Source organism: Malaclemys terrapin, chromosome 8 (assembly GCF_027887155.1).
Source record: "Malaclemys terrapin pileata isolate rMalTer1 chromosome 8, rMalTer1.hap1, whole genome shotgun sequence".
NCBI classification, from domain to species: domain Eukaryota; kingdom Metazoa; phylum Chordata; order Testudines; family Emydidae; genus Malaclemys; species Malaclemys terrapin.
Window position 1 is genome coordinate 107236896 of NC_071512.1, and position 26113 is coordinate 107263008.

At 48.3% G+C, this 26113-nt stretch overlaps 1 protein-coding gene across 1 annotated transcript in view; it reads left to right on the forward strand.

The window, feature by feature from the left end:
• The window catches only part of ZSWIM5 (zinc finger SWIM-type containing 5), a 159954-nt gene that overhangs the window by 100013 nt on the left and 33828 nt on the right, over positions 1 to 26113 (forward strand). The window contains exons 2-3 of the mRNA XM_054037212.1: positions 13599 to 13955; positions 25818 to 25966. Coding sequence (XP_053893187.1) covers positions 13599 to 13955; positions 25818 to 25966 — 506 coding nt within the window. The remainder of the gene's footprint in view (positions 1 to 13598; positions 13956 to 25817; positions 25967 to 26113) is intronic.

Genomic DNA, 26113 nt, shown 5'->3' on the forward strand with positions numbered 1-26113 from the left:
GTTGGACCCTTCCCCTGCTACTGGGCGTACACCTCTGAGCCCTTTATTTTGTTGTGTGTGGAGAGAAGAGGAGGCTTTCGTGGAGGCTTGGTTAGTATGTATTAGTTTTTTTAAAAGGCAGCTCTTTGGAAGTTGCTCCAAATAGCAGAATTAGTCTTAAGGTGCGTTAGTGGGCAGAGTGCAGTTGACCTGCAAAGTGTGTAAGAAGTGCCATTTATCCCATAATTCTGCTTCTCATCGCTTTCACACTCTTGTGTCATACACTAGTTCCTTTGAGTGTGTTTGTGTGTGCGCATTTAACACTGTACTCTTGTCTAGCAATATCAGACCCTTCAGTGCTTTCCAGCATCCTGTTCCGTGGAGCTGGCATTTTCCAGTGCATTTTGAATTGCAACAGTGGTTGATGTTATTTCCCTTTCCTAGCAGCAGAGACGATCGTATCCCGAACTCTTGTGATCTTGGCAATGGCAGCATCTTATTTAATAGTGTTTTTAATTCTAAATTGTTTTCCATTTGTACATCCCCATATGCAGCTCTGGACCAACCCTCTCATTTTCAGCCATGCTTACAAGCTGTCACCAAGGCACTGCTCTGGTTAGAGGCAAAATCTAAGCCTGTAAAGAGAACAAAAGGCCTGGTAAAGTTGCACACACAGCAGGGAGGCTGTGTCTCCGAAAAGCAGGTCACCAATGAGAATGAGTGTATGGAATGAAAAGGACATTACCATGCTCTGAAGTAACTTCTTTCCCTACCAGAGGGTACATAGTGACAAGAGCTTAAACCGGGAGACTGGGACAATGGGTACAAGGAGACTATGACCGATTAACAGGATTATGCAGACGTAACTCAATTTTTATTCAGACAGAGTTGCTGACAGTAGGGGTTTTCCCCCTGAAGAACAGCTCCTCTGAGCTGCTGTATGAGATCTGAATGCTTTTAGCCCTCTATGATTCCCTAAGCAAATCTGAACATGGACTACTGAGCCGTATTTGCATACTGCAGGTGTGACTCAGTTACAGTGACAGCCAGGGCGGCTGGGTTTGATTCAATTGTTTTATAATAAAATTGAAAGCCCTGTGCTAATTGGATCGGGGTTTGAAATTCCTGCCGCCCCAGCCAGTTCAGGTTTGCTGGGTTAACAAAAGGGTCTAGTTTTTGCTTGATGTGACTCATCAGTAAAAACAACGTCATTGTTTTTTAAAAGGAATCAGACACGGATAGGCGCTTTGCTTTAGCGTTTGGGATGATTTTTTGTAGTACTGAAGCGTTCTGTGGCGTATGCATGAATCACCATATTAAAAAGGCCACACGGAGAATGGCATTAGGTTTCAAACCCACTGAAGATCAGGTATGCTGTAGTGGTAACGATTTTATGGATTGATAACGAGCCGTTTCTAATTAAAAACCTTTTCTGTATTGTGAGCCAGATCCTCAACTGGTGTAAATCTGGGGAGCTCCATTGAAGTCAGTAGAGCTATGCTATTTTACACCACCTCAGGAGTTGGCCCTCTATATGTGTGTTGGCATTTTGTGTGACTCTTGGGTTGGGTTCTTGCATATAGTAAAAATTTGGAGCTTGGCCTGCTCCCTTTTGCAATCTTGATCAGTGTAAAACAGAACCTGGTTACTTGAACTCGTACCTGAGGTAAAAAAAATGTCATTGATGACTTCTCAATGCTTATAGCGAACCAGGGTAGCACCAACTGCATCTTTTGAGAAAAATGTCAGAATAAGGTATTTGTGTGAATTTACGAGACTGGATTAGGCATTCAGCCTTCCGATACATCCATTAATGAAAGCCAAGTGAAGGCTGAGCTGTGGTGATCTGCAAGCACAAACACTCCTCTATATTGCCTTGATACAAAGCAGCCATGTTCCCCTGCTCTTTGTAGAAACTTACTACACAAACCAGCGTTAGTTTTTATTTTCTCTAGGTATTAAGGCTTGCTGTTCTTTAGATTAGACATCACCATGAGTTAGAAATGTTAGTCCTGCAATATGGAACGCAGGCTTGACTGCATGTCACCTTTTAGGTATTACACAGGCATATAATACACCTTAGTGAAGACTTGCTATATTTTTCCTTTGTCCAAATTCTCTGTATTGTCTGTACTACTGCAAAGCAGATATTCTGATGCAGTTCATCAGGCTTGAAATTAGGAAAGGAAATCCATTGTGCAGCCAAGGTTTTGTTAGGTTTTTGTTGAATTTTTTTCCTTCCAAACACTCTTACAAATCTATGTCATCTTAGCAGGAGACCATCTGATTTGCACGTCTGGGCAGATTAAAAATCCATTTGTCTACAGGACGACTGATGGATGTTCTGGGTGATGCAGGAGATTTTGGGGGGTGGGGGAAGGAGAGACATCCCAGATTTTTAACAGACAACAAAGAACCTGGGGGTTGGGCAAGATAAGGGAACAATCTGAATTCGATCTTCACTTTGAATTTTCTGGGAAAATGTCATTGCCGTGAAACATTGTCCTGGCGTACAGACTTCATTGAAAAGCTTCCAAGGCCTGGAGAGAAAAGAAACCTCGGTTTCAGGGTTCTAAATAAACAAACACCAAAAATCTTGTATGGATAATAGCGGGAAACACTGGAAAATTGAGTTAATACAAGGGCGTCTGTGTATGTGAATGCTCGGGACAGGAAAGCTTCATTGTTCTTTAACTCTACTAATGCTGGAACAGATGGGAAGCGAAGGCCACTTCACGCATTAGCTGGCGCAGATAAAGAGCAAAGCAGAGAAGGGCCCTTGTGGCTGATTAGAGGTTAACAGGAAGAGAAACCAGCGGATTGACTCTTGATTTGCAGGAGGTGTTCTGGGATAGGAGCAGATGGCCAGGAAAGCGTCCCTCCAGCTTACTCAGCTGCTCAGAGAAGCTTACCATGACCTCTAGCACAAACAAGTCTACTTACATCTTCTCCGTTTAAAGCTGCAGTGTAAATTTCTTACCTCTGCGGCCCTCCCCCCGGATTGCAGTCTCTCTCTTAGGTCTGCAATCGTTTGTGCTTCCTGTTTATTGGGCCCGTGTGCGTGTGTGTGTACACCCATGTAAAATAGGTGCTGCCTGTTCCGCTGCCCGTTGGATAACATTCTAACAGAACCCTTCTAATTCAGCCTCATCCCTTTGTTACTCTCCTGAGGTTTTGCTGACAAACACAATTCCTCAAGGTATTATCTTAATGGCTTATTTGCTCTGAGAATCTTGAGCTTGCTTTGTTGGGTGTTGAGGGAGGGGGAAAGAAAGAAATGTAAAATAAATAAAGTGGGTTCTTGCAGCCGAGGAAAGGGCCGGCCTCCCACACCGTGCAAGGGACCTGCACGATCAGGTCTCACCAGATCGCAGCCCCTTTGCTTACGCCATCCATTTGTCACAGGAGGAAATTGCTTTCCAAGGGAAAAGGCTGAAATTCATATGAGCCATCTCTTCTCTAATTGGATCTCTAACCACTGAGTCTGTGTTTTGCCAGAGAGAAATTACAATTGATTCAGCTTTTTCTCTTTCCGTTTTTTGCTGAAAAGACACATTTTCTCTCTGTGTGGCAACACCTGCCTAGGGCGCCTCTGTGAATCCTGGGGAATCAAAAGAGCAACAAGAAAAGTGGGTTTAATTGCAGACATCTTCAGCGGAGTCTTTCTCGCACTCGACGAACAAAAGGCCATCCCTGTGCTGTTTGAATGGAGCCTGGGAGGGCTGTACAGAGAAGTACTCTCCATTACTGTCGGAGGCAGACGATCCACTTTGCTGGAGCATTGTCATGTGCAAATGAGTTCACGAGCCCATCTTCTTCCCAACTGCAAGGTCAGGGACAGAGCAATTGTCAATTTCAGCTGGCTGGAGCAATTGATCTATTAGCTAGAAAGCTTTCTGAGAGTTTGCTAACCTCCCTTTCTCACTGCACGCGCGCACACAGAGATCTTTCTACAAAGCATGTGTATCCATTACAAATATTGACTGGTTTAGGTTAACCCTGGGACCGTTGCTGTTGTGTTTTCTGTCTTGGAAATGTGACCAAGAGTGGGTTATAAATAACACTCAATGCTGCAATTATTATTCATTGCTAGTTATTGGTTTCACCCCATGGAAAAACAAATGGTTTTTCCACTATGAGCTTGAGCTGCAGTCAGTGTGTGTTTATTAAAATCACTAAGGAGCCTGGATTCAGTTTAGTTTAAAATACCTTCCCGCGACAGCCTGGAAATTCTGAAATATTTTGGGTCACGTTAACCTTGTTTATATGACTCGTGTTGAGGGTTGCCACTAAGCCTGGACACATCTGCTGAGTCCCATAAATATCCATGTCTTCTTTCCCATTTGTTTTTCCAAGTATTTGTCTGTCTGAAGGTTGGGAGTCTTGACAGTCTTGCATACTGCAAAACATCTGCTTATTCAGAGGCAAGTCCTTCTGTAGATAGCGGCACACTGCCCCATAATTGACCTTAACTCCGACTTAGAAGGGCAGCATCTCTGGGGGAAGGAGGGGCAGGACAGTAAAGGTAGTTTAAGCATCCCTCTTCTGTAAGGTTGATGACAAAGGATAGGGTAAAGTCCAGCAGATGCCAAATCAACCTCATCCAGGAAAAGCCATATGATGCATGCCTTCTTGTCCATTTATCACTATTACATGCCTGCTTTCCAGTCAGCTTGGTAATTGGACAGCGGCCTGTTGTGCTGCAAACGCAGATCTGAAATTGGGTTAGTCTGATTAGATGTGGGTCCTTGGGAGCTGGGCGCATGGAGTAAGATGATATGCTTTGTAAGAGCGAAGGAGAGAGGCCGTGAAGCTGCCCGCCCCAACAGCCGCTCTTTGTTGGCCAGCGCGCAAACAGAAATTACTGAGGGTTTCTGGAAGCAGCATATATTGGCTTTCTCTTCAGTTACGAATATTGATCTTAAAGGTGCTTTCCCAGAATATTGGCCTGGTAGCTATGCAGTTACTTGACATTTTAACGTACCAGCCTAATAGCAAAATAAATAAATAAATAAATACACACACTGTGTGTGTGTGTGTGTGAGTGTGAGTAAATCAATCTCATCTTGTCATTTCAAGCTAGTGTCCAACATGACCGTCTCATTGAATGGAACAAAGGGGGTTACGTGCTTGACACCGGAGAGATGCTAATTTCCCTGCTTTTACGCAGGAGCGACGCTTCCGAGAAGAGCACTTTAAGCTCTGTGATGGAGGGACTTTCTACAGACGCTGAAGTGCCGCTGAGAGGGATCTGGGTCAGCATTTCCCCGTCAGCTGGCTCTCGTTCCGTCCCAGCCATGGCAGTGAAGCAGCAAAGCGACTTGACCCTTTGCTACCCAGGTGTCATGAATCTGAATCCCAGAGTGGCTAGAACGGAGCTGTAACAAGACAGCCCATTTTCCGGAGCTTGGTTTCTGTCAGGCAGTGCATGTTGGTCCTATGCCAAATTCTGGGAATGGTTGGGCCTTGATAAATCCTGACTAAAGGGATTGTGCTACTGCTTTGTGGGAGACAACCGAACATGCCGTCCTGCAAGATCTAGCAAATCAAAGAACAAATGTTCCAAAGTGGGATAACAGTTTAAATCTGTTTAATCAGGGAGTGACGCAGAGTCTATGGTAGAGCTTGGAGCTGAACCCAGGTCTCCAGAGTCCAAGTCTGGTGCTTTAACAGCTTCTCCTCACGTTTTTCCAAGCACAGACGCTAGAGGGCGTGGAGAGTAAGCATGGGTTACACTTGTTCTTGGACTGCAGCGTCCTATGCTTTGTCTCAGGTGAATTCGGTTTGGAAAGTTTGAGCAAAATCAGTTGAGCTGTATTGGAGTTGTACAGGCATCAAAACATACGTTCTCCGTATGATCTGCTCAGACATTTTGCACTTGGGTAATTCCCAATCCTCTTAAGGTAGAAACTTCAGATTTTTATATATTCGCTTACTTTTGTAGCTCTTCTGGGGGTTGAAATATAATCCAAACTTGAAGACAATCGGCTCAGTGGTTTTAAAGTAACACACAGTCTAAGTTTGATAAACGTGATCTATGTGCGTCAGCTTTATACATGTCCACCAATGTGATATATGCCATCATGTGCCAGCAATGCCCCTCTGCTATGTCCATTGGCCAAACCGGACAGTCACTACGCAAGAGGATAAATGGACACAAGTCAGATATCAGGAATGGCAATATACAAAAACCTGTAGGAGAACACTTCAACCTCCCTGGCCACACAATAGCAGATGTAAAGGTAGCCATCTTACAGCAAAAAAACTTCAGGACCAGACTCCAAAGAGAAACTGCTGAGCTCCAGTTCATTTGCAAATTTGACACCGTCAGATCAGGATTAAACAAAGATTGTGAATGGCTATCCAACTACAGAAGCAGTTTCTCCTCCCTTGGTGTTCACACCTCAACTGCTAGCAGAGCACCTCACCCTCCCTGATTGAACTAACCTCATTATCTCCACACTGATTTATACCTGCCTCTGGAGATTTCCATTACTTGCATCTGAAGAAGTGAGGTTCTTACCCACGAAAGCTTATGCTCCCAATACTTCTGTTAGTCTCAAAGGTGCCACAGGACCCTCTGTAGCTTTATACTTTGTGTTTTTAAATGAATTTGTTAAGGATCCCACCATTAGAGATTCTTTTGTAAAGATCTTGCCAAATTTAACTTTCAGAACTTCCAGATTTTCTTCATTTTTGAGATCTACAAAATAAGAGAATTTGGCAGTTTCTGACTGCAGCGCTTTGAGTTTGTAGCACGAATGAGTTTGGTTGCAGACGGCTGGGTTTGCAGAACTCTGGTGAAGGACTCCACTGATGGTGGTGAAACTAGAGGAGTTTGTAAGCACCTTTGGTTGGATAGATCTACAGATCAAGGGATTTAGCCTGGCCTTTAAGGGCACTTGTGTTGACACCTCAGTAGTCTTGTCTCACTTTCAAGCTTTCCTATGTTTGAACGCACGGTGAAAGTCAGCTAGCTCGATTCGTCACGACTGTGTCAGAACACAGTCAAGTTTCGTTGTATAGAGCAGCCATGACAGAGCTGCACCTTAACAGGATGGAAGGGCTGCTGTTTGGAACAGAAAGAGAACCTCATCCTAGCCTGATGTCCAGATCATGATATTCCTGGGTCCTCCAGGCCAAGAAATCAAACCCCAAGTGAATATGCATCTTCTGCTAGATCCCATTGTGGTAGGGACTATACATACATGTAGTGAGAGCTTACTAGAAACATACAGAGATGGAACTCCACTCTACCCTATACTGAATTTGTTTTATTCTGCGGATGTCATAGCATCTCTCCTGGATGCTGCATACAGGTTAGCGCCCCGGTGCAGGAAGTTTAAGTAGTTCGGCTTTATGTGGCCCACTATCCCCAGTCCATTTGGTAGGTAACTAGAGTTTATTTAGGAAGGAGACCTACTAAGCCTGCACTGTGTGATTTAAACATTTGTAGCTCTGCTGAGTACAAACTTTATACAAGCCTTGTTTAAACACCCTTAACCATTCTGTGACCTAGCAGTGACCTGCTGAAGCAGGTTTGATGAATTGTGTATGTACGGAGCATGAATTTTGTGTGTTATAAATTGGGAAGTATCCATAGTATTTTGAGCCTTAGTATAAATATTTGGGGTGTTGTGATGGGGGCAGGGAGGAAGCAGGTTATGAGAAACTGTAGCTGTTTCTTAGGCAAGTCAAGCTCAGATGAAATTTGACAAGACCTTAATTACGACTGAGAGACTTAATTTTTTCATGATTTTCCAATCCTGGCACAGGCGCTGTGCTGGCAGCAAATCAAACACTAAGTTAGTTTGTGTTAAATGCATGCTTGGAACAGAAGATAAAGTCCTAGATAAGCATTCGACTGTAGGAACGTCTTAAACTGAACTGCGGGGGAAGAACACAGAGCCAAATATAGGTCTCTTCGGCGTTACCTGCTCCAGATTCGAGCAACAAAGGGAAACAGAAAATGACCTCTTTTGTAGTGTGTCCATTTGTCAGCATGATCGAGACCCTCCATTTGCAGCAAGAGAATGCTGCTATGTTGTGGTCAAAGTGGAATGCATAGAACTCGGCCACCTAAGTGAGCTGACTACCCAGCAGCCCTTAAAAAGACATTCGCCAAATAGTAGAAGATGAGATGATGGCCTACTTTGAATAGGCGGCGTTTGCGGAGAGGAGTGGGATATGGGCCGTAGGGTGTTGACTGTGGGGTTACTAGGGGTTTGTATCTGTAGCAGGTAAGTGTTGCATTATTGGGCAGGCAGCAACATTATGTGTTGGGAGCCAGGGATAGGTGCTTAACTAGAGAATTAAATAAATAGCCCAAACAAAAGCTGTATCCTTTAACCAGTGCTCCCTAATTCCAGAGCTCCTCATCCCTATAGCAACCACCCTCTCTTCAAATTCCCGCCCCTAGGAGTGGGGGGAGTGGGGGCCGGAGCCATGACAGCCTGGTGGGTCCCCAGCCCTGCTGCTGCGCTGTCTGGATCAGGAGGGGCTCCCCCTGGCATTAGGCTCGGATGGTTCTCCCACTGGCTTACAGAACACGCAGGAACTGTGGGTAGCTGCAGGTTTTCCTAGCGCTAATGTAAATATTCCCAAATAACTCTGCCGCCGTGGCCAATTCTTCTCTCTAGCCGTGTTTAATTTCCAGCTAAGCTTATGATAAATATTTTGTATAGCGTTTCTAGTTTATTTTATATAGACCTGCTGCCTTGACAGCTAGACTCTAAACTGACACTTCAGGCTCTAACGCCAGATTAACTTGGCAGATGCTGGCATATTAAATGGTCTTATTTGCTATAAAAATATAGGACCTGAATTGAGCTCACTCTTTTCCTTAGCATCACTTCAGTAGCAGACAGGAGATGGCAGGGTCCAATGCTCCTCAGGGTCTCTGGTTTGGATTGGCACCTCGTACGCATGGAACAGCTACAGAGATTCTCAGCATAGATTGCCCGGTCCAGTGTCTCTATGCAGAGGTTGGAGACCAAGCCCTCAGCCTGGCTTTCCACCAAGGGTGTGGAACGTACTGGCTTTCTGTCCACTACTGGCCAGACCATGACCAAGCCTCGCTGAGAGCAGTCAGGCAGCAATCGTAGTGTCATGTCGCGGTGCAGACACAACCGTGGGGGTCAAGTTATGACTTGGTTCCCAAGTGAATGTGAGTCACCCCATTCTCGCTCATCACAAAACCACCAACGCTCTTCAGTAGTGGCTGGCCAGGGCCAGAAATGCCACCGCTCAAGATGGAGGCAGCTTTGAGAGTGGTGCGTGCGAGAAGCTTGCAGCCAGTGCATTCACACCCTTGCTTTCACACGTGTTAAACTCACACTCAGATTACCCAGATTCAAACCACGGTTATACCGGTGTAAAGTGAGTAGCTCTCTTAAGTTACTGGAGTTCCTCTGGGTTTACACCAGTTAACTGAGGATGCCCTGCCCCAAAGTCCCTGTAAAGCAAGCGTTTTAAGGCAGCATTTATAGCTAATAATTGGTCTCAAAGTTTGGGGGTTTTTTTAATTAGAAAGAACTTTGTTTCACATCCTTTTAACTCATTCAAAAATAAACTGGAAGGAGCTGGCAGTGAAACTGAGGAGCTGGCCAAGTACCGCAGACCGAAGATGTGGTAAAACATAAACACTTTGGAGTTTATCCTGGGGATTTATGTGGCCCGGCTGTGCCAGATGGATTCGTGAGGAGTTAGGGGCTAGTTAATACACTGCCCCCTCTGGCTCTCTGCATAGATCTCAACACCACACTCAGTCCGGAGTGCAAATGAGAGACAGAGGGAGCCTGCTCTCTCCTTCCTATTTCTGAAGTTGAATGTTACCAAATTAGCTGCTTTTATCGACCGCATGAACTGGGTTTTAGTCGATCCGAATGGCAGAGGTCTGCTGAACAGGTCTATTTTTTCTCTCCCCCTGGTTCTAAAGTGAAAGCAGGCCTCCTTGACACTTAATCAGATTCGAATGTGGGTTTTGGCCTTGCTTTAAAGAGACTGGCAGTGAATAGCCGGTTTTGATGCCATTTATTAAAAACCTCTGGTAGAATTTGTCTCGGAAAGCCTTTGTGAGGGTTGGCAAGCGCACAAGGGTTTTATGCAGTTAATGTATTTTAATCTCTCTCTCTCTCTCTCTCTCTCTCTCGTCGTTAATTGTAACCCTTTCAGCCGCCTGCTGCAGGGGGATGGGAGGCCCCGGGAGGCTTCCATTGAAACAGGTTCTTAACGGGGCTCCGGCGACACAGGCGAAGTGAGCATCGTCCCTGGGGAAGGAGCCAGGACCATGGTCGAGGCGCACAGGACCGCGGGTTGGGTTCTGGAGTACCACACCGGGCTCCAGCATAGGCATACGGGGTGACCCCGGGCAAGTCCATTAGCCTTCCTGTGCCTTTGTTTTCCGGGGGGGGGGGGGGGGGGGAAGGAACTAACTACACTTCGCAGATCATTCTTTTTGCCTCCCAGCTCTCCTCCCTGCTGCTCCCCCGCCGAGGTAGGTCAGGCTTGTTGGCCAGGACTTCCGAAGGTGACTAGTGATTTTGGGTGCCCGGCATGAGACACCTTAAACGGTGTAAAGAGCAACAGAGAGTCCTGTGGCACCTTTAAGACTAACAGAGACGTCAGACGAAGTGGGGATTCACCCACGAAAGCTCATGCTCCAATACATGTGTTAGTCTATCAGGTGCCACAGGACTCTCTTGCTCTTTACAGATCCAGACTAGCATGGCTACCCCTCTGAGACTGAAACGTGTCTGGTTTTTGGACGATGGGTGCTCAGCACTTTGTTCCAGTTGGGCCCGCAGAATCACAAGTCTCTTCTGCGAATGTGGGCCCGTAATCCTTACGTGCCTCCCCGGGTGTGTGGGGCACTGTGAGGCGAAAGGCCAAATGCCTTGTTTGTGAAGCGCAGGGAGTTACTCTGCTGGGAGGCTCTAGCACTGCCAAGGATGGTGGTTCATTTCCTTTGGTAGCTTCCTTGTGCAAAGAGCTCCTTGACAGACGCTGGGGTTTCTTAGCTACCGTCTTAATTTCAAAAGCAGATGGATGAATGTACAATCGTCTCTCCACAACCGCACACCCCTTTGTTTGATGCACCCTCCGTGCCATGCACCGAAAGACCTTCCTTCCCCGAAACCCCCATTTCTCACCCTCCATTTTCTCTGGCTGATCTTGTCTTTCATTTTCATGTCTGAGGCTCAATTATTTGTCCTGGTTCTTTCTAAATCGGGGTGGCTATTCTTGGCATGAGAGGCCCTGTTGTGAGAGGCATTTGCAACATGCCATGTAGACCTGCCGTACTTTGATCACAAATAACAGGGAATATTTATTCCTCTGCGTCTGGCTCCTTAGAATTGGTGATGCTCTTGGTTTTAAGAGCCACCAGGCCTTTTCCCGTTTGACCCGGGAGGGGTGTGTGTGTGTGTGTGTGTGTGTGTGTTCTCTCGTTAACAAATGAGCGGTTTGGTTAGGCAGTGCAGCTCAGTAAAATTCAAGCCTGCCTGTGTCTGTGGATCTGAAGGGTTCGCCGCAGTGTGTTTGACAGGCAGAACACTGTGTAGCCGTGGAACAGAAATTCCATTGAAGCTCGGTTACCCAGCTCTGAGAGGGATGTAATTCATTGAACAAACAAACGTGGGTTTAAAGTTCACGGAGAAGCAGACAATACTGCCGAGCTGGAAGCATAAGCCACCTTTTCTTGACGGAGGGTCAGTCCCCTGCATTGTTTGTTCCAGCCCTTTAGAAAAGCGTGTTTTTCCTGTGATATCTGAAAGCAACCTGACTGGTTGAGAGACTGAACAGGAACCTGCATGGTGTTAAAATATATCCTTGTCAGGGAAACAGAACGTATTGGCTGGTTCCTCTTAATCCCAACACGTGTGTGTGTGTACCAATCACCTAAATAACACCAGGCATGCAGGGCTTGCTTGGGTGAGTAAGTGTTGGCAAGATTGGGCCCTTGGGGGAATTCAGAGATGATGGTTGGAAGAATAGATACTGCACAGAATAGCTCAACTTTTTTCTTTAGACTCGGCTAGGGTTACCATATCTAACAAATAAAAAAAGAGGACCCTCCACGGGCCCTGACCCCGCCCATTCCCCCCAACTCCGCCCCTTCCCCGCCCTAACTCCGCCCCCTCCTCCCTCCCATTCCCAGCCACGCAAAAAGGGCTGCCTGAGCGCTACCGGCTTCACGGTTTGCCGGGCAGCCCCCAGACCCTGCGCCCCCGGCCGGCGCTTCCCCAGCGCAGCTGGAGCCCGGGAGGGGAAGCGCCCAGCCAGGGGCGCAGGGTCTGGAGGCTGCCCAGCAAACCGTGAAGCCGGTAGCGCTCGGGCTTCGGGCAGCCCCTATGCCTCTGGACCCTGCGCCCCCGGCCGGGCACTTCCCCTCCCGGGCTCCGGCGGCACAGGGTCCGGAGGTATGGGGGCTGCCCAAAGCCCGTAGCGCTCGGCTCTTAAACAGAGCCGAAGAGTCAGGGGAGGAGCAGAGCAGCCGCGGGAGGGGAAGTGCCCGGCCGGCATTTTCCCGGACATGTTCGGCTTTTTGGCAATTCCCCCCGGACGGGGGTTTGATTGCCGAAAAGCCGGACATGTCCGGGAAAAACTGGACGTATGGTAACCCTAGACTCGGCTGTTAAATAAAGCGGCTGAAGGGCTGTTTGTGTGTGGATGGTTTAAAGTGTGTCTGCGCAGATAGTCATTTCAAAGTAGAGCCACCTGATTGGCGTCTGTTCGAGCAGAGCTCTGTTTGTAGCTTTCCAATGGGACGTGTATGTTACAGGTCCTCCCCAGCCAGCGGGGACAATAGCAACAGGCACATACCGAGGAAGATTCATTCTGGAGCAGCGTCTGTGTATTTTGTTTTGGATGATTTAAGCTGAACACTGCGGAGACAGGGCCTGGTGATTATAGAGCAGTGTGCAGGGGCGGAGAGGGGCATCAGTTCTGCAGAGCTGGCAGTTTCTTGGACCCAAGGTGTAACTGATTAGCTTGTCGTTGTCCTGGAATGAGGCAGCATCCTACCTATCAAGCTATCCCTGCTCCCCTCCGATCGGCCCGCTGCCAACTCGTTCAGTTCTCAGACACCTTTGTGGTTTCTCCTAGGCTGGGCCACGTGTTTGGCAGGCGCTTCCCAGACACCCACAAAGCCATCTCAGTATCCACCTTCAAATGCCACTTCAAAACTCCTTTACCCTGGCTCCTACCAAAACCTGGCCACAGTTAAGCTGCTGGTGTGCAGAGACAACTGCCCATCGTGCTGACCAATATCGTCTCATTTGTTCCCTGTGCTGCCCCGTCCATCTGCGCGTATCCATCTGTCCTCCCTTGCCCTATATTTAGATTATACGCGCCTTGAGGCAGGAACTTTCTGTCTGTTCTGTTTGTACAGCACCTGGCAGGGTGGGGCGCTGGTCCTTGACTACGGCTCCTCAGAGCTACAATAATACAATTAATTACGCAGTCCATGGACTCAGTCCTCTCCAAATCGTTACATTTTGGGTGATGGTTTTTGGAATGCACAGGTGCTTGCAGAAATTCACACCATTGTGAATATGTGTTGGTGGCCATTTGCAAAGCTAAAATTGCCTTTCTTGATTTTTTTTCCCCCTCTCTCCCAGGATTCCACCTGAGCGGGACAGTAACGGAGCCGGCAACAGCGACAGAACCAGAGATGACCTATAAAGTCGCCATCAGCTTCGATCGCTGCAAGATCACTTCCGTGACGTGCGGCTGCGGGAACAAGGACATTTTTTACTGCGCACACGTGGTGGCGCTCTCGCTGTACAGGATCCGCAAGCCAGAGCAGGTCAAACTCCGTCTTCCCATCTCAGAGACCCTTTTCCAGATGAACAGGGACCAGCTACAAAAGTTTGTTCAGTATTTAATCACAGAACACCACACCGAGGTACTGCCAACTGCCCAGAAACTGGCGGATGACATCCTGTCCTCCAACTCCGAGATCAACCAAACGCATGGTAATTCTTATGGCTTGTTTGATGACTTGCACTAATATCTTTAGGCTCAGGGGCTGGCGATAGAGATTGCACAGTAGTGGACGCGGCCTTGCCTGTCTGCTTCTGCCCAGAGAGAGATGAAAAGGAACAAATTAAATTGACAGCCAAGCGCCTGCGTTAGTATCACATCGGCATTCGCCTTTTGTATCTGCTTTGGTCTCTGTTGTTGGCTGCATGTTTATTCATTGGCCAGTGGATCACACAGACAGATACAACCAAGGGTCACAGATGATGTGCGATAAATAGCACAGACTAGAGGGGGAGGGGAGAGTCAAAGACAGGGGGAGGGCTGCATGTGTTTGTCTCCTCTAAGGAGTCCTTGTTGGGTTAAAGCACAGGACAGGGAGTCAGGAGAACGATTTGATTCCCGGCATCGCTCTGGCCAGCTCACCTAACCCTGGGAAATCTTGGCAAATGCTCACTCTTCCCATCCCCGGCTGTGCTCCACCAGCGTCAGCAGTGTGCGGAGCCCCAGTGCAGCACCATGGGAGCTGTGCCAGCCCAGAGCTGCGTTAGAGGATGTTTCAAACATTGCCATCTCCTCTGGGGCTAACCCTGTGGTAGCCAAGTGTTGATGAGGCATTAATCTCTCCATGCATCTATTTGCCAAGTGTAAAATGAGAATAGCAATCCCACCCTACTTCATCAGGGGTGGGGAGAGTTTGTGAGGCTCAGTTCACATTTATAATGTGCTTCGAGATCCTCCTCTGGAAGGTACTGTATAGGTGAGTATTAGTAATGATGTTTTTGGTCCAGCAATCTGAGCGCAAGATTTAGTGCCAGGATCTCATTCGTTCTAATCCAGCTTCTGACGTGGCCTTGAGCCAGACACGACCAGGTTTTTCAGAGATGCAGAGCATCTTCAGCTCCCTTTGACTTTAGTGGGGTCTTGGAATGCTCCGCACCTCTGACTATCAGACCGGGAGTTACTGTGTCTATTCCTCCAGCTGTAAAGAGGAGTTGATAATACTTCTCTGCTGCGTAAGGGTATTGTGGGGATGAACGTGTGTAAAATGCTGTGAAGATGGAAAGTCCAATATAAGGGTAAGTAGGATCAAAACTGGTCTGAATCCCTGTGTAGAGCAAAGTTGCTCACGTTTAAGCAAAAAATGGTGGCAACTCTCTTCTCGCTCTGAACCTCACCGTTGGGGTGTAGCTGGTGAGCGAGCCATTTCATAGCACTTCTTTCTCCAGAGTAGGAAGAGCCCGAAGACCCTGTACGAAGGGAATTCGTTTGTTGCTGTAGTCAGCAGATAGCAGCCAAAATCGTGTTGATTCCAAGTCTTGTAAAAATCAGATGCTGTTTTTTAGTTAGTGTCTATATTTTAAAGTTTGGAGTGGTGAAATATTCTTTTAAAAAATCCATTCTCTCTCTCTCTCTCTCTCTCTCTCTCTCTCTCTCTCTCTCTCTCTCTCTCTCAGTGTGTGTGTGTGTGTATATATATATATATATACACACACACACATACATTCACACTAACAAATTACCTTGTTCTGACAAAGCAACACATGCTTACTAAGGGCTGGTCCACACTAACCCCCCACTTCGAACTAAGATACGCAACTTCAGCTACGTGAATAACGTAGCTGAAGTCGAAGTACCTTAGTTCGAACTTACCGCGGGTCCAGACACGGCAGGCAGGCTCCCCCGTCGACTCCACATACTCCTCTCGCCGAGCAGAAGTACCGGCGTCGACGGCGAGCACTTCCGGGATTGATCCGGGATCGATTTATCGTGTCTAGACAAGACGCGATAAATCGATCCCAGAAGATCGATTGCTTACCGCCGGACCCGGAGGTAAGTATAGACCTACCCTTAATGTAGGTGTGTGATTAGCTATCCAAAGATTCATGAATGAGAAAGCTCTGATGCCAAAACTTAAATATCACATGCCTTCATCCTTGGAGATGACACAGACACGGTTCCTGGAATAGAGAGAGAGATCCATAATGCTTTGACAAACCCTAAATCAGTCGATCTCTCCCACTGCACCAGGATTCAAAACAAGGCTCAAAGAACTTCAGATAAATCATCAGTTCCCTCAGATGACTCGGAGTCTAAAGGGCCCAGTAGAAAATTTTAGTGGTCTAAGGTGCCTGTTGCCCAGGTTTTAGCTTGGGAACCGGATCAGTATTGCAGACTTTTATTAGTACGCAATGCACTCTGGATGCCACCAATAACGCACAGCAGTAATGCAGTTATACGGAACGGGCATCTTGAGCAACAAGGCCTAAGGCAAGGAACCCAGGAAGTTCTGCAGCCTCCATCGGAAGGGGTTGTGTGTACCAGATTGCGAGTACACCAGAGTTCTCCAATGGCTGGAGCGGACAGCAATCTGAAGTAGGCCTAGTCTATTTTTCCCTTTCCCTGCCCTTCCTTGCCCAAACACGTGCCAGCCTAGGACAATCTCTCTGTATTCTTGAAGCTGGGTGATTTAAAAATTTGTAGCTTTTTTTTTTTTATTCACCCACCTCTTTGAGAAGTTGATTCCATTCCCCTGAAAGTTCTATCATGTGGCTATACTTGAAATGGTACTTTTAAGACGTATTCCCCAATTCTCCCCCCTACCCCGTCGTTCCTGGTCTTGTCTGACTGAAACCCTCCGGGTGCCAAGATTTAGTCCCTTTCATGGTGTTAAAGTCAGGGGAGGCTTTCAGCATGTCAGCCTCTACAGCCTGAGGTTACTTCATCTTGGAGAAGGAGCTGTCTGCCCTGAAATCCCACCTTTCTGTGAAGAGAGAGCGTTCACATATCAGATCAGTGTTAAATCTTCCCTGCCTGGCTCTGCTCCCAGAAGAAGCTGCTTTTTGTAGAGGTGTATGTACCGATCAGCTCGCCCTGGGTGTCCAGCCCCTGTGATTCACCCTCACTAACCAGCCTCGTTCTGAGCTGTCAACCTTCAGCGCTGTGAGTCATGCGGGGGCAGCATCGTCTAGTGATTAGTGCAAGCAGCTGGGAATTGGGTGTGTTCTGAGTTGCTGGGTGAGCGTAGGCCCGTCACGTGACCTCGGTGAAGTGTGACTCTGTTGCCCCATTTATAAAATAGGGATGATAATGTTCACATTCCTGCCAGAGTTCCTCAGTGCATTCGGAGCAGTCAGCATGGAACATCGTGTGCAGCCAGCTGTGTCCGGCAGCCCATGTGGGTGTGTTTAGTATTAGGGCTTGTTCCTGTTACTGTCAGGGAGCCGGGGCGGTTAATTTCCATATTGGGCTTAGATCTGCTCAAATCCCCTCCCTAGCGGGACATAGGGGATCTCCAGCATTCCAGGGATGTAGCTTAACAGTGACGAACCATGGCATCGTGAGGGTTCGATCGAACCGGGGCTGCTGAAGGTGCCCCTCATCATCCCTGTGAGTGACCGTCGGTCTGTTTTGCTGCGTCAGGCGTGGGCTCGAATGGAACCTTGCAAAGACTCATAATGAAAGTGTCTCACCCTCTTAAACCCGTCCGTGTTCTGAGGCTTCTCTGGCAGTTTTAATAAGGTGACCACAGAGACTTTCATTATGAGCATTGTCCCCCAGGAGGAGTCTCATGGGCTTACAGTAAAAGTCAACGTGACCCCCAGAGGTGGCACAAAATGGTGGGCTTGCTGTCATTAACACTGCAGCTCAAACTCCGTTTCTTGTCCTTTTTCCTCGGCTGTCTGCCTCGGGTGGTAACGGCCCTCACGCAGCCGGCGGCAGCAAGGGAGAGCTGCTAAAGGGGCAGACCGAACTGGTTGTGGCCGTTTCTACTGTGGTACAAACTAAAGCTACTGGAAGTCTTTCTCTCTCCTTCAGCCCCCGCGCCCACTGCTCTCCCTGTTGGGAGGGTTTCTTATCACTCCGGCTAGCTGCCTGCCCTCTTCCTCTCCCTCTGGGTGAGCTGATGGACCCATTCCCAGCCCCTGAGAGCTCACGGAACTCGAAGTTGTGCTTTTCACAGAGGGGACGATGATTTTGGTTGGCGCTATACAGAACACGAGATCATGGTTCTGCCCCAAGGCAGTCTACGGCGGCAGAGTTAGGTAACAAGAAAGCACATGGTGCAGACGCAGGAGGGAGAGCCGTTTTGTTTGGGGGGGGAGCGGGGGTTCTCTAGCAGTGGTTCTTCAAATGGGGGGATTAGCTGATGCCATACGAGAGAAGTGTGTCTTTGAGGAGGTGACGGAGGGGGAAAGATTAGGAGAATCTTTACACTGGACTGGGGAAGTGTGTTCCAAGTGAAAGGGTATTGCGGGAGAAGGCTATGAAGCAGTGAAATGTCAACGTTTCAAGCCTCACATGGTGTTAGTCTCGCTGGCAACATCACCCCTGCAGAGGCATGCGCTAGGAGGTGGGTGATACGGGGCACGCCTCTCCTTGGAGCATTGCATTTACACGTATCTGTCCATCGAGGTTTCTGTCAGTTCGGTTCTTGGTCAGCCCGTGCGGCGGTGAAACCCTCCCTCTTCCTTCCCTTGATTTATTTAGCGTGTGTCTAGTTGTCTAGCCAAGTGATGGTGTCTGCAGTGGCGTGATGCAGTTCTTCTAGGCCACCAGTGAACCTAGTCAGCAGGCATTCCTCGACAACGTGTGGCATCGTCTGTGTGGCGCCGTGGCTGCACAAAGGGCTGTCCCGAAGGCCCCAGCACTACTGGTCGGCTGCACAGAGACCTTGCCCGGTCCGGAACCTGTTCAACAGGGACCACTGGCGATGGGACAGGTCAGAACCAGGCGGGCAGATCGTGAGGCCGGCGACGAGGGACTGGCTGGGGATTATAACGGATCCATTCCTCTCGTCAGAGTGTTTCCACCCTAACATCCCAGCGTGGCGGATGAGCCCATAATGGGCGACGTGATGGCAGACGTGCGGCTGGTGGTGTAAAAAGGTCATTGTGCAGCAGCAGGCTTGGGCTGGCGCATACGTTCTCCAGTAACTTGTCTCTCGGCTGATAGGAGGAGTGATATTGCTCAGAACTGGGAGTCATGGGAGTGGAGTCGGATGCAGGGTGCCAGAGATGATGCACACGGTGGCATGTAACTGCGTGCGTGAGATGTGTGGTTTCCCATCCTGTTTAAACATGGTTCCGGCTAACGCAGCTAGAGCAGCTGTACCATCAAGTCTTCTGCCATTGCTGGTAGGAGGGGAGCTTCCAGGGCTACTGCTCTGACCTGACTCAGTTTCAGTTACTGTCTTCGCTTTGTATGCTGGGTCACTTGTCTAAATCCTCAGGCTTCCTTAGAAACCCTCATCTGAGCTCGTTTAGTTTAAAAAAAGAGAGGCGGTTTGAGAGACCCATCAAAAGACATGACTCTCCACGCCTCCACTTCTCTGCTATTTTTATCTCTTGTTATAGGTCATTTGCTTTCCTGGTGCCTGTTTTTCCCCTTGAGTGTTTGTCTGGGGGGCTTTCATTCAGTTCTGTTTTCTCTCCAAACGTCAGAGAAGCAGCCCAGCGGGCTCTCCGTGAGGCCCCGTGTGCAATCATAAGACATTCCTCCTGGGCTTTGGGGCAGGCCATGGCTTAGCCGGCTTTGAGATCGGCTTCAGGTTTTCTTCCTGAGCTGTCAGGTCCTAGGGCAAGTGCCTCAAGACACTTTTGACCTCCCTCAAAGCTTCCAATTGGTCCATGCGAGGTTGGCTGGGAAGCCCCTTAGCAGAAGTCCTAAGCACCCTAGGTAGGAGCTGAGACTCAGACCGTCCTTCAGTGCAGATCTACCAGCAGCAGCCTTGTGGTTCTGTTTGGCGCTTCATGGCTGGAGAAGGCGCTTCATGGCTGGAGAAGGCGCTGCCTTCCTAGCCAGTATTCAGAGAGGTTTTGCTCCATTTCCAGATTTAAAAAAAAAAATCCTTTCCTTCTCTTTTTACCCAGATTTTTTTATTCCCCCCCCCCCCTTTTTTTTTTAGCACTTGCCTATTAAATCTCTCCCATCCAAGTACCGATGTGGCCGAGGGCGTCTCTCTCACACACAGGCACAGCCAGACGCCAGTCTCATTCAGTCTCCTTCTCGTGTGCCGTGACTGTGTAGTTGCAAGCTTGTGACTTTTTGCAAAGAGAAGGAAGGAGGGGAGGGGCTGAGGGCTGCTGCAGTCCTTTACATTCTGCAGAATGCTCTGTCCAGGCAGCTGGAGCAACAGAGGCTGCAGCATGTGGCTTTGAGCTACTACAGTGATGAGGGATGTTTAAATCCCTAGACAAATACATTTGAAAGCAGGGGGCTGGGAGAGGAAACCAGCGTGGAAACACAGTGGATCATCAGATGTCCCAGAGCAACACCAGTGAGCCCCAGGACAGCACAATCTCTGATCCATACATAGACCTACCGTCTGAACCGCCATGAGGCCAGGCCTTCTGCTTTATCCCCTTTATTCCTCCCCTACCCGTCCCTCTCCTGGCCCAAGCAACCCCTTTCTCGGTCTCTTTTTGTGACCGCTTCTGCATTTGGTTACGCGCTTCCTGGGCAGGCACATGGCTGTGGAGCTAGGCAGGGGTTGTCGGCCTTTCTTTCACACCTCTGACCCTCTTTGGGTGAAGGACTCCCTGCCACCTGCAGCCAGTCAGAGGGCATTGCAGGTGGCAGGCACAACCTCAGAGGAACGCCAGAAGAATCACATTAGGAAGCACTTGTCGGAGAACTTGGCTGTGCTCAAGCACTTGGGGTATCGACACGAGGGTCCTGTGGCCTTTGGAGGCTAGCCAGGAAATATCTGAATATTCATTGGTGGTCTGCTTTTCTCCTGTCCACCTGCCGTGTGAATGACTCTCTTCCTTGTAATCATGTGAACAGAGCTAGGTTCCAACTGCATTCCACAGCCAAACGCCGTGAAAATTTGGCCACTTACGTTCCGAGACGGAATTGGGTTTTTTCCAGATCTAGCAACTGATTTCTTAGCCATTTGTTTCATCTTCTCTTTAACCAGGTTGATAGCTTTGATTCTCTAGTCTAGCTTTGTTTCCCAGAAGGAGACCTCTGGGGGAGGGATAGCTCAGTGGTTTGAGCATTGGTCTGCTAAACCCAGGGTTGTGAGTTCAATCCTGGAGGGGGCCATTTAGGGATCTGGGACAAAATCATTACTTGGTCCTGCTAGTGAAGGCAGGGGGCTGGACTCAATGACCTTTCAAGATCCCTTCCAGTTCTAGGAGTTAGATATATCTCCATATATTATCTTTCTTACGTGGATTGGAAATTCTTAAGCGTTGAGGCTGGAGTAATGGATGGGACTGTTTGGCTGGCGCTAGTTGGACCAATTTCATGTGTAACTGTACTTCCGAAGTCTGTGTGATGGGTTTGCACCCTTTCCAGGGGAGATGTGTGGTGGTGCTTTCTTAAATCTTGATCTTGTAGGAAATCTGTCAAGCGTATCTGAAAACAGGGTTTTTAGAACAGGAATGTTGCTATAGTAATATAAGCAGCATTTTAAGCAGACTCGAGACCTGCTTTCCATGCTGTTCCCTGTTAACTTGGAGGCCGGACAAAGAACCACCCTTCGGTTTTACTTACGTCACCACATTCTACTGGCTAGGTTACCGCAATGTTAAAATTGGCAATATACGATTGAGTGTTCCTATCATTAATATTTAAACATTTCACAAATCCCATTATTTACTCTTAAATGTTTGTCTATTTCCCCAGTGTAACTGGTAATACATTATCTGCTCTTCCCGGTCGACTGTGTAGGAGTCTGATATTACAAACACCCTCTATGAATCTTTTATATTAATGCAAAATAAATTCACAAGTAATAACTAGATATTTATTTTGAAGTGCAAGAAGTATATTACTATTCAACTGAAATCTAAAAATTGGATGTGAAACCTGGGTGACTTGTTATGGTGGAGGGGGACAATGTTACATACAAAATCCACTCACACGCTTCTTCTTTCTTGCCATTATGTTTTTGTTTAGAGCAATGACCATTATAACCGATTGCCGGATGGAAATCACGACCCCTGGATCAGTCCAGTTTTGCATGTTTTTAAACGATCCTCTTGTTCATTACTCTTGGGTTTAAACTTTAAACCCACTGGCCGCATTTTTCAGAGGCGCTGAGTGTGCACCGTTCCCAGCGATGTCACTTACCACTCATCACCATACCTAGCTCGTCTATACAGCCCTTAGATGTAAAGAGCCATAGCAGAGCTATGTACTATTATTATTTACATTTACAAAGGAGGTCGGTATCACCCCCATTTTGCAGGTAGGGAAACTGAGACATGGAAGGGAAGTGACTTGCCCAAGGTCAGCCAGCAAGCCAGTGGCAGAGCCAGGAACGGAACCCAGGTCTCCTGAGTCCCAATCCAATGTCTGGTCTGTTAGTCCGCACTGTTTCCCTAGGAACATGGGAATTGTCAGACTAGATCGGACCCGAAGTCCATCTACCCAGGATACTGTCTCCAACAGTGGCCAGTGCCAGATGCTTCAGAGGAAGGTCTGGGAACCCCACAGTAGGCCAATGTGGGTACTCTGCCCCCTAGGTAGCTCTCTTCCTAATCCCTTGGTTTGGGTCCTGAAGTACGAGTTTTTATATCCTTCAACACTTTTTTTTGGTTAGCAATATCTATTACAACTCTGGGTATTCTTGTTATCCATGTGAACATCTAGTCTTTCTTTGAGCTTGCTAAATACTTGGCCTCGTTGACTTCCTGTGGCAATGAGTTCCACAGTTTAATTGCACATCGTATGAAAAAGTATTTCCTTTTATCAGTTTTAAATCTGTCGCCTTTCAATGTCATTGACCGCCCCTTTGTGCTTGTGTTAGGAGACATTGGGTCTGTCTACACGGGGATAAAAGCCCCACGGCTGGCCTGGGTCAGCTGACTTGGGCTCACGGGGCTAAAAATGGCCAAGTAGACATTCAGGCTCAGGGCGGGACCCTCCACCCTTGCAGGGTCCTAGAGCCTGGGCTTCAGCCTGAGCCCAAACATCTAAACAGCAATTATTCAGCCCTGATCCTGAGCCCTGTGAGCCCAAGCCAGCTGACCGAGGCCAGCTGCGGGGTTTTTATCCCCGTGTAGACATACCCGTTGAGAGCAATGGGTGCTCAGAACGTTACAAACCAGGGCATGAGAGGAAGGTCTGGCCCAGTGGTTAGACATGGGAGACCCAGGTTCAGGTCCGTGCTCTGCCTCAGACTCCCTGTATGACCTTGAGCCATCCACTTGGTCTCTCGGTGTCTCTGTGCAGTGGGATAGCAGCACTTCTCTACCTCTGTCCAGGGGTGGTGTTTGGCTAAATACATTGCAGGCGGGAGGGGCTCAGGGACATTGGTGATGGCGTCCAGATAAGTGCCTGAGATAGATCAGAGGTCCCTGGCTCTGGGTAATCAGACCAATCTCTCTATCTCTCTCATTCATTAGTGGGCGGGGAGAGGAGCTAACCAGGAATACAGACGAAAGATGTTTAAACTCCAGCCCGGGGTTGAGCCAAAAGGGTTTCAGTCCCTTGGGCCTGTTCCTTCAGCCGAAGTCGTAGGGTTTGGCCATTGGTGTCAGTGGAATCAGGATCAGCCTGTTGTCTCCAGTTGAACGTCAGGAGCGCCACACGGATGCCTTTGGACTTAGCCAGTGTCTGTTCATGTCCTTGCTACTGTTTTAAATTCTGCCCCAATGATAGTGTCCCGTTGATTATAAATTATGCTGCTGAGGAAATAGCAATCAGTATTTTCCTTGGGTATGGTACAGTGTATGTCTAGGGCTTGGCTGGGAAGTCCCACACGCATTGATTGCTAGCAAGAATTAAAGGAGGTTTTTAAAGGGGTTGTATAAAAGACAAGTAATTACATCTTATCGGGTCAAATGTGTTCAGTATCACACCCGACAGGTCGCCAAGTGGCTTCGTTTTGTTGCCCTCTCCTCAGAAGCAGTTATCTGGCTCCACCAGAAATATCAGAATTGGACTTTAGAGGGGTTGTTTTCGATCCGTTGATGTAGCAACAGCGACTGTCTCTCGTCTTTTTCAAAGAGGCCCTTTCTGGGAGTTGAGTGCTCTCGGGATCTGGCCCATTGCCCAGTGCGGGAGCTGACTGGATGGCACGCCGGGCTAGTTCCTAGAGGTGGAGAACCTGCAGGAAAAACTCCGTGGCCCAGCCATGATCAGGAAGATCAGAGCTGCCTTTCCTAGCCAGCCGGTCGTGACAGTAGAGAGGTGCTTTCCTGGTCGCATTCCTGCAGAGCAGAGAATACGTCATACAGCTTTACTTGGGAACGTGTTAGCGATTGCTGTCCGTGCGGTGTCCTGCTGTTCCAGCGCTGACCCCCTTACTCACTCAGGAGTAAAAATAAGCATGAGAGAAGTCGGTTAAAGTTCAGCGGCACATGCTCCAGGCTCCTGGATTTTTCATTGTCACCATTTTTCACTGAGGAATTTCTGTTGAGCCCTTTTGCTCTATGGAACCGAAACAGTCGCGCACAGGGAGTCGGAGGGTTTTGTTATCTAATGTCAAGCATCCAGATGCAGAGATGCTGATAATTTTTACAAAGTAGCAGCATTGTTCGGCTGCTCACAAAGCTGCCTTTGAAGAATGTGAAAGGTTTTAAAATACTGTATATTTGTGGTTAGCGCAAATCGACAGCGGCTCCGAGATGCAAAATGTTTTTTAATTTAACAGGAGGGCTGCACAGCTGAGTACTGCAGAATAAATATTGCTTTGTGCTCGAGAGACACACACTGCATTTTATCTAGTGGCTTCTGAGAAGAAAAATCCTGTCAACTGGGTCTTCCATCTCTAAGCTTAGCTCCTTTTGACTTTGCAAGGAATGTCTTGGAAGCTGCCGTATTCGGGTATCTTCCATGCAAATGGTAAACTGGGCTGGGCATATCAGCTGTGCTCCACCAGCTCCGTAACTGTAACCTAGTTAGTGTGAGCCTGCAACGCAAGGGACCGTCATTGACGGTGGGTATGAAGGTAGCAAAACAGATAGAAGAATTTGAAATACGAAAAGGAGAACGAGAGAGGGAAGGGAAAATCAGATCCTCCTCTTTCTTTCTCTAAGACACTACTATTTTTCCCTTTGAAATATCCTGATTCAGCTGTTAGAAAATACGGCTCGTCCCCTGCAAACCTCGCTCACACAAGCAGATCTGCTGAAGTCGATGGGTCCATTCGTGAGAGTGAGGCCTGCTTGTCTGAGGAAGGTTTGCAACAATTGGGGCAAACAGAAATCTCCAACCACTAGGAAGAGCCAGAGGAAAACCTCAGCCCATCTGCTGTAGTGACATTGTCCCTATCCTCTTTGTATTTAAAAGAAACCAGATTCACTCCTTATCTTTTCTTTAACCTTGCTTGGCAGAGGAGCGTGGGGGGGAGTTGGGTTCATTTTATCCCTCTCCACCACCAGTTTGGTTTGTCATCTTGGGCCCTGATCCTGCCAGTGGATCCACACGGACACCAGAACGCTTCCTGGCACAGGACTCACCTGGATATAATTGCAGGATCAGGGCGTTAGAGTGTGACCTGAGCCCTTAGATGGCTAACCCTGAACATTCCCAAAGCCTTTGACTTCTCCCCTGGGGTCTGTTCTCCCCTTTCACTCACTTCGCGGGGGAGTTCCCTTCCACTCCTAGTCAGTGACCTGTTCACGTCCCCTGGCCTAGGTTGGTGACAGACAAGGAGAAACACAAGCATTCACTGACCATTACAAAATGAATCATGGAAAGTTTTTGGTGGTGGTAGAACCTGTAGAGGGCTTGATGCTCATTTCTCTCTCTTTGTTAACAAGCACCACATTTCAGGCCTCACACCGGCAGGCAGCATCTCCTGCAAGTCGTTGGGCTTCTTCCACTGGGGAAGCGTGCGAGGGGAGAGCGCCCGGGTCTGGCGTCTGCAGCTATAAACGTGATCGCCTCCCTTTCCACAGGTGCGCCAGACCCCACCGCTGGGGCCAGCATCGACGATGAAAACTGCTGGCATTTGGACGAGGAGCAAGTGAGAGAACAAGTGAAGCTGTTCCTGTCTCAGGGAGGGTACTACGGCTCCGGGAAGCAGCTCAACTCCATGTTCGCCAAGGTGAGCCGTTGGTTACTCTTTTCCACGTGGAGTTCTATGGTGCTCGTCCGCACGTGAGGCTTCTCCTCCACCACCACCCTGCGCTCGGCTGGGAATCGTTGTGTGGGGGTTGGGCTTTCAAAGGCACAGCTTGGCCCTCTATTGACA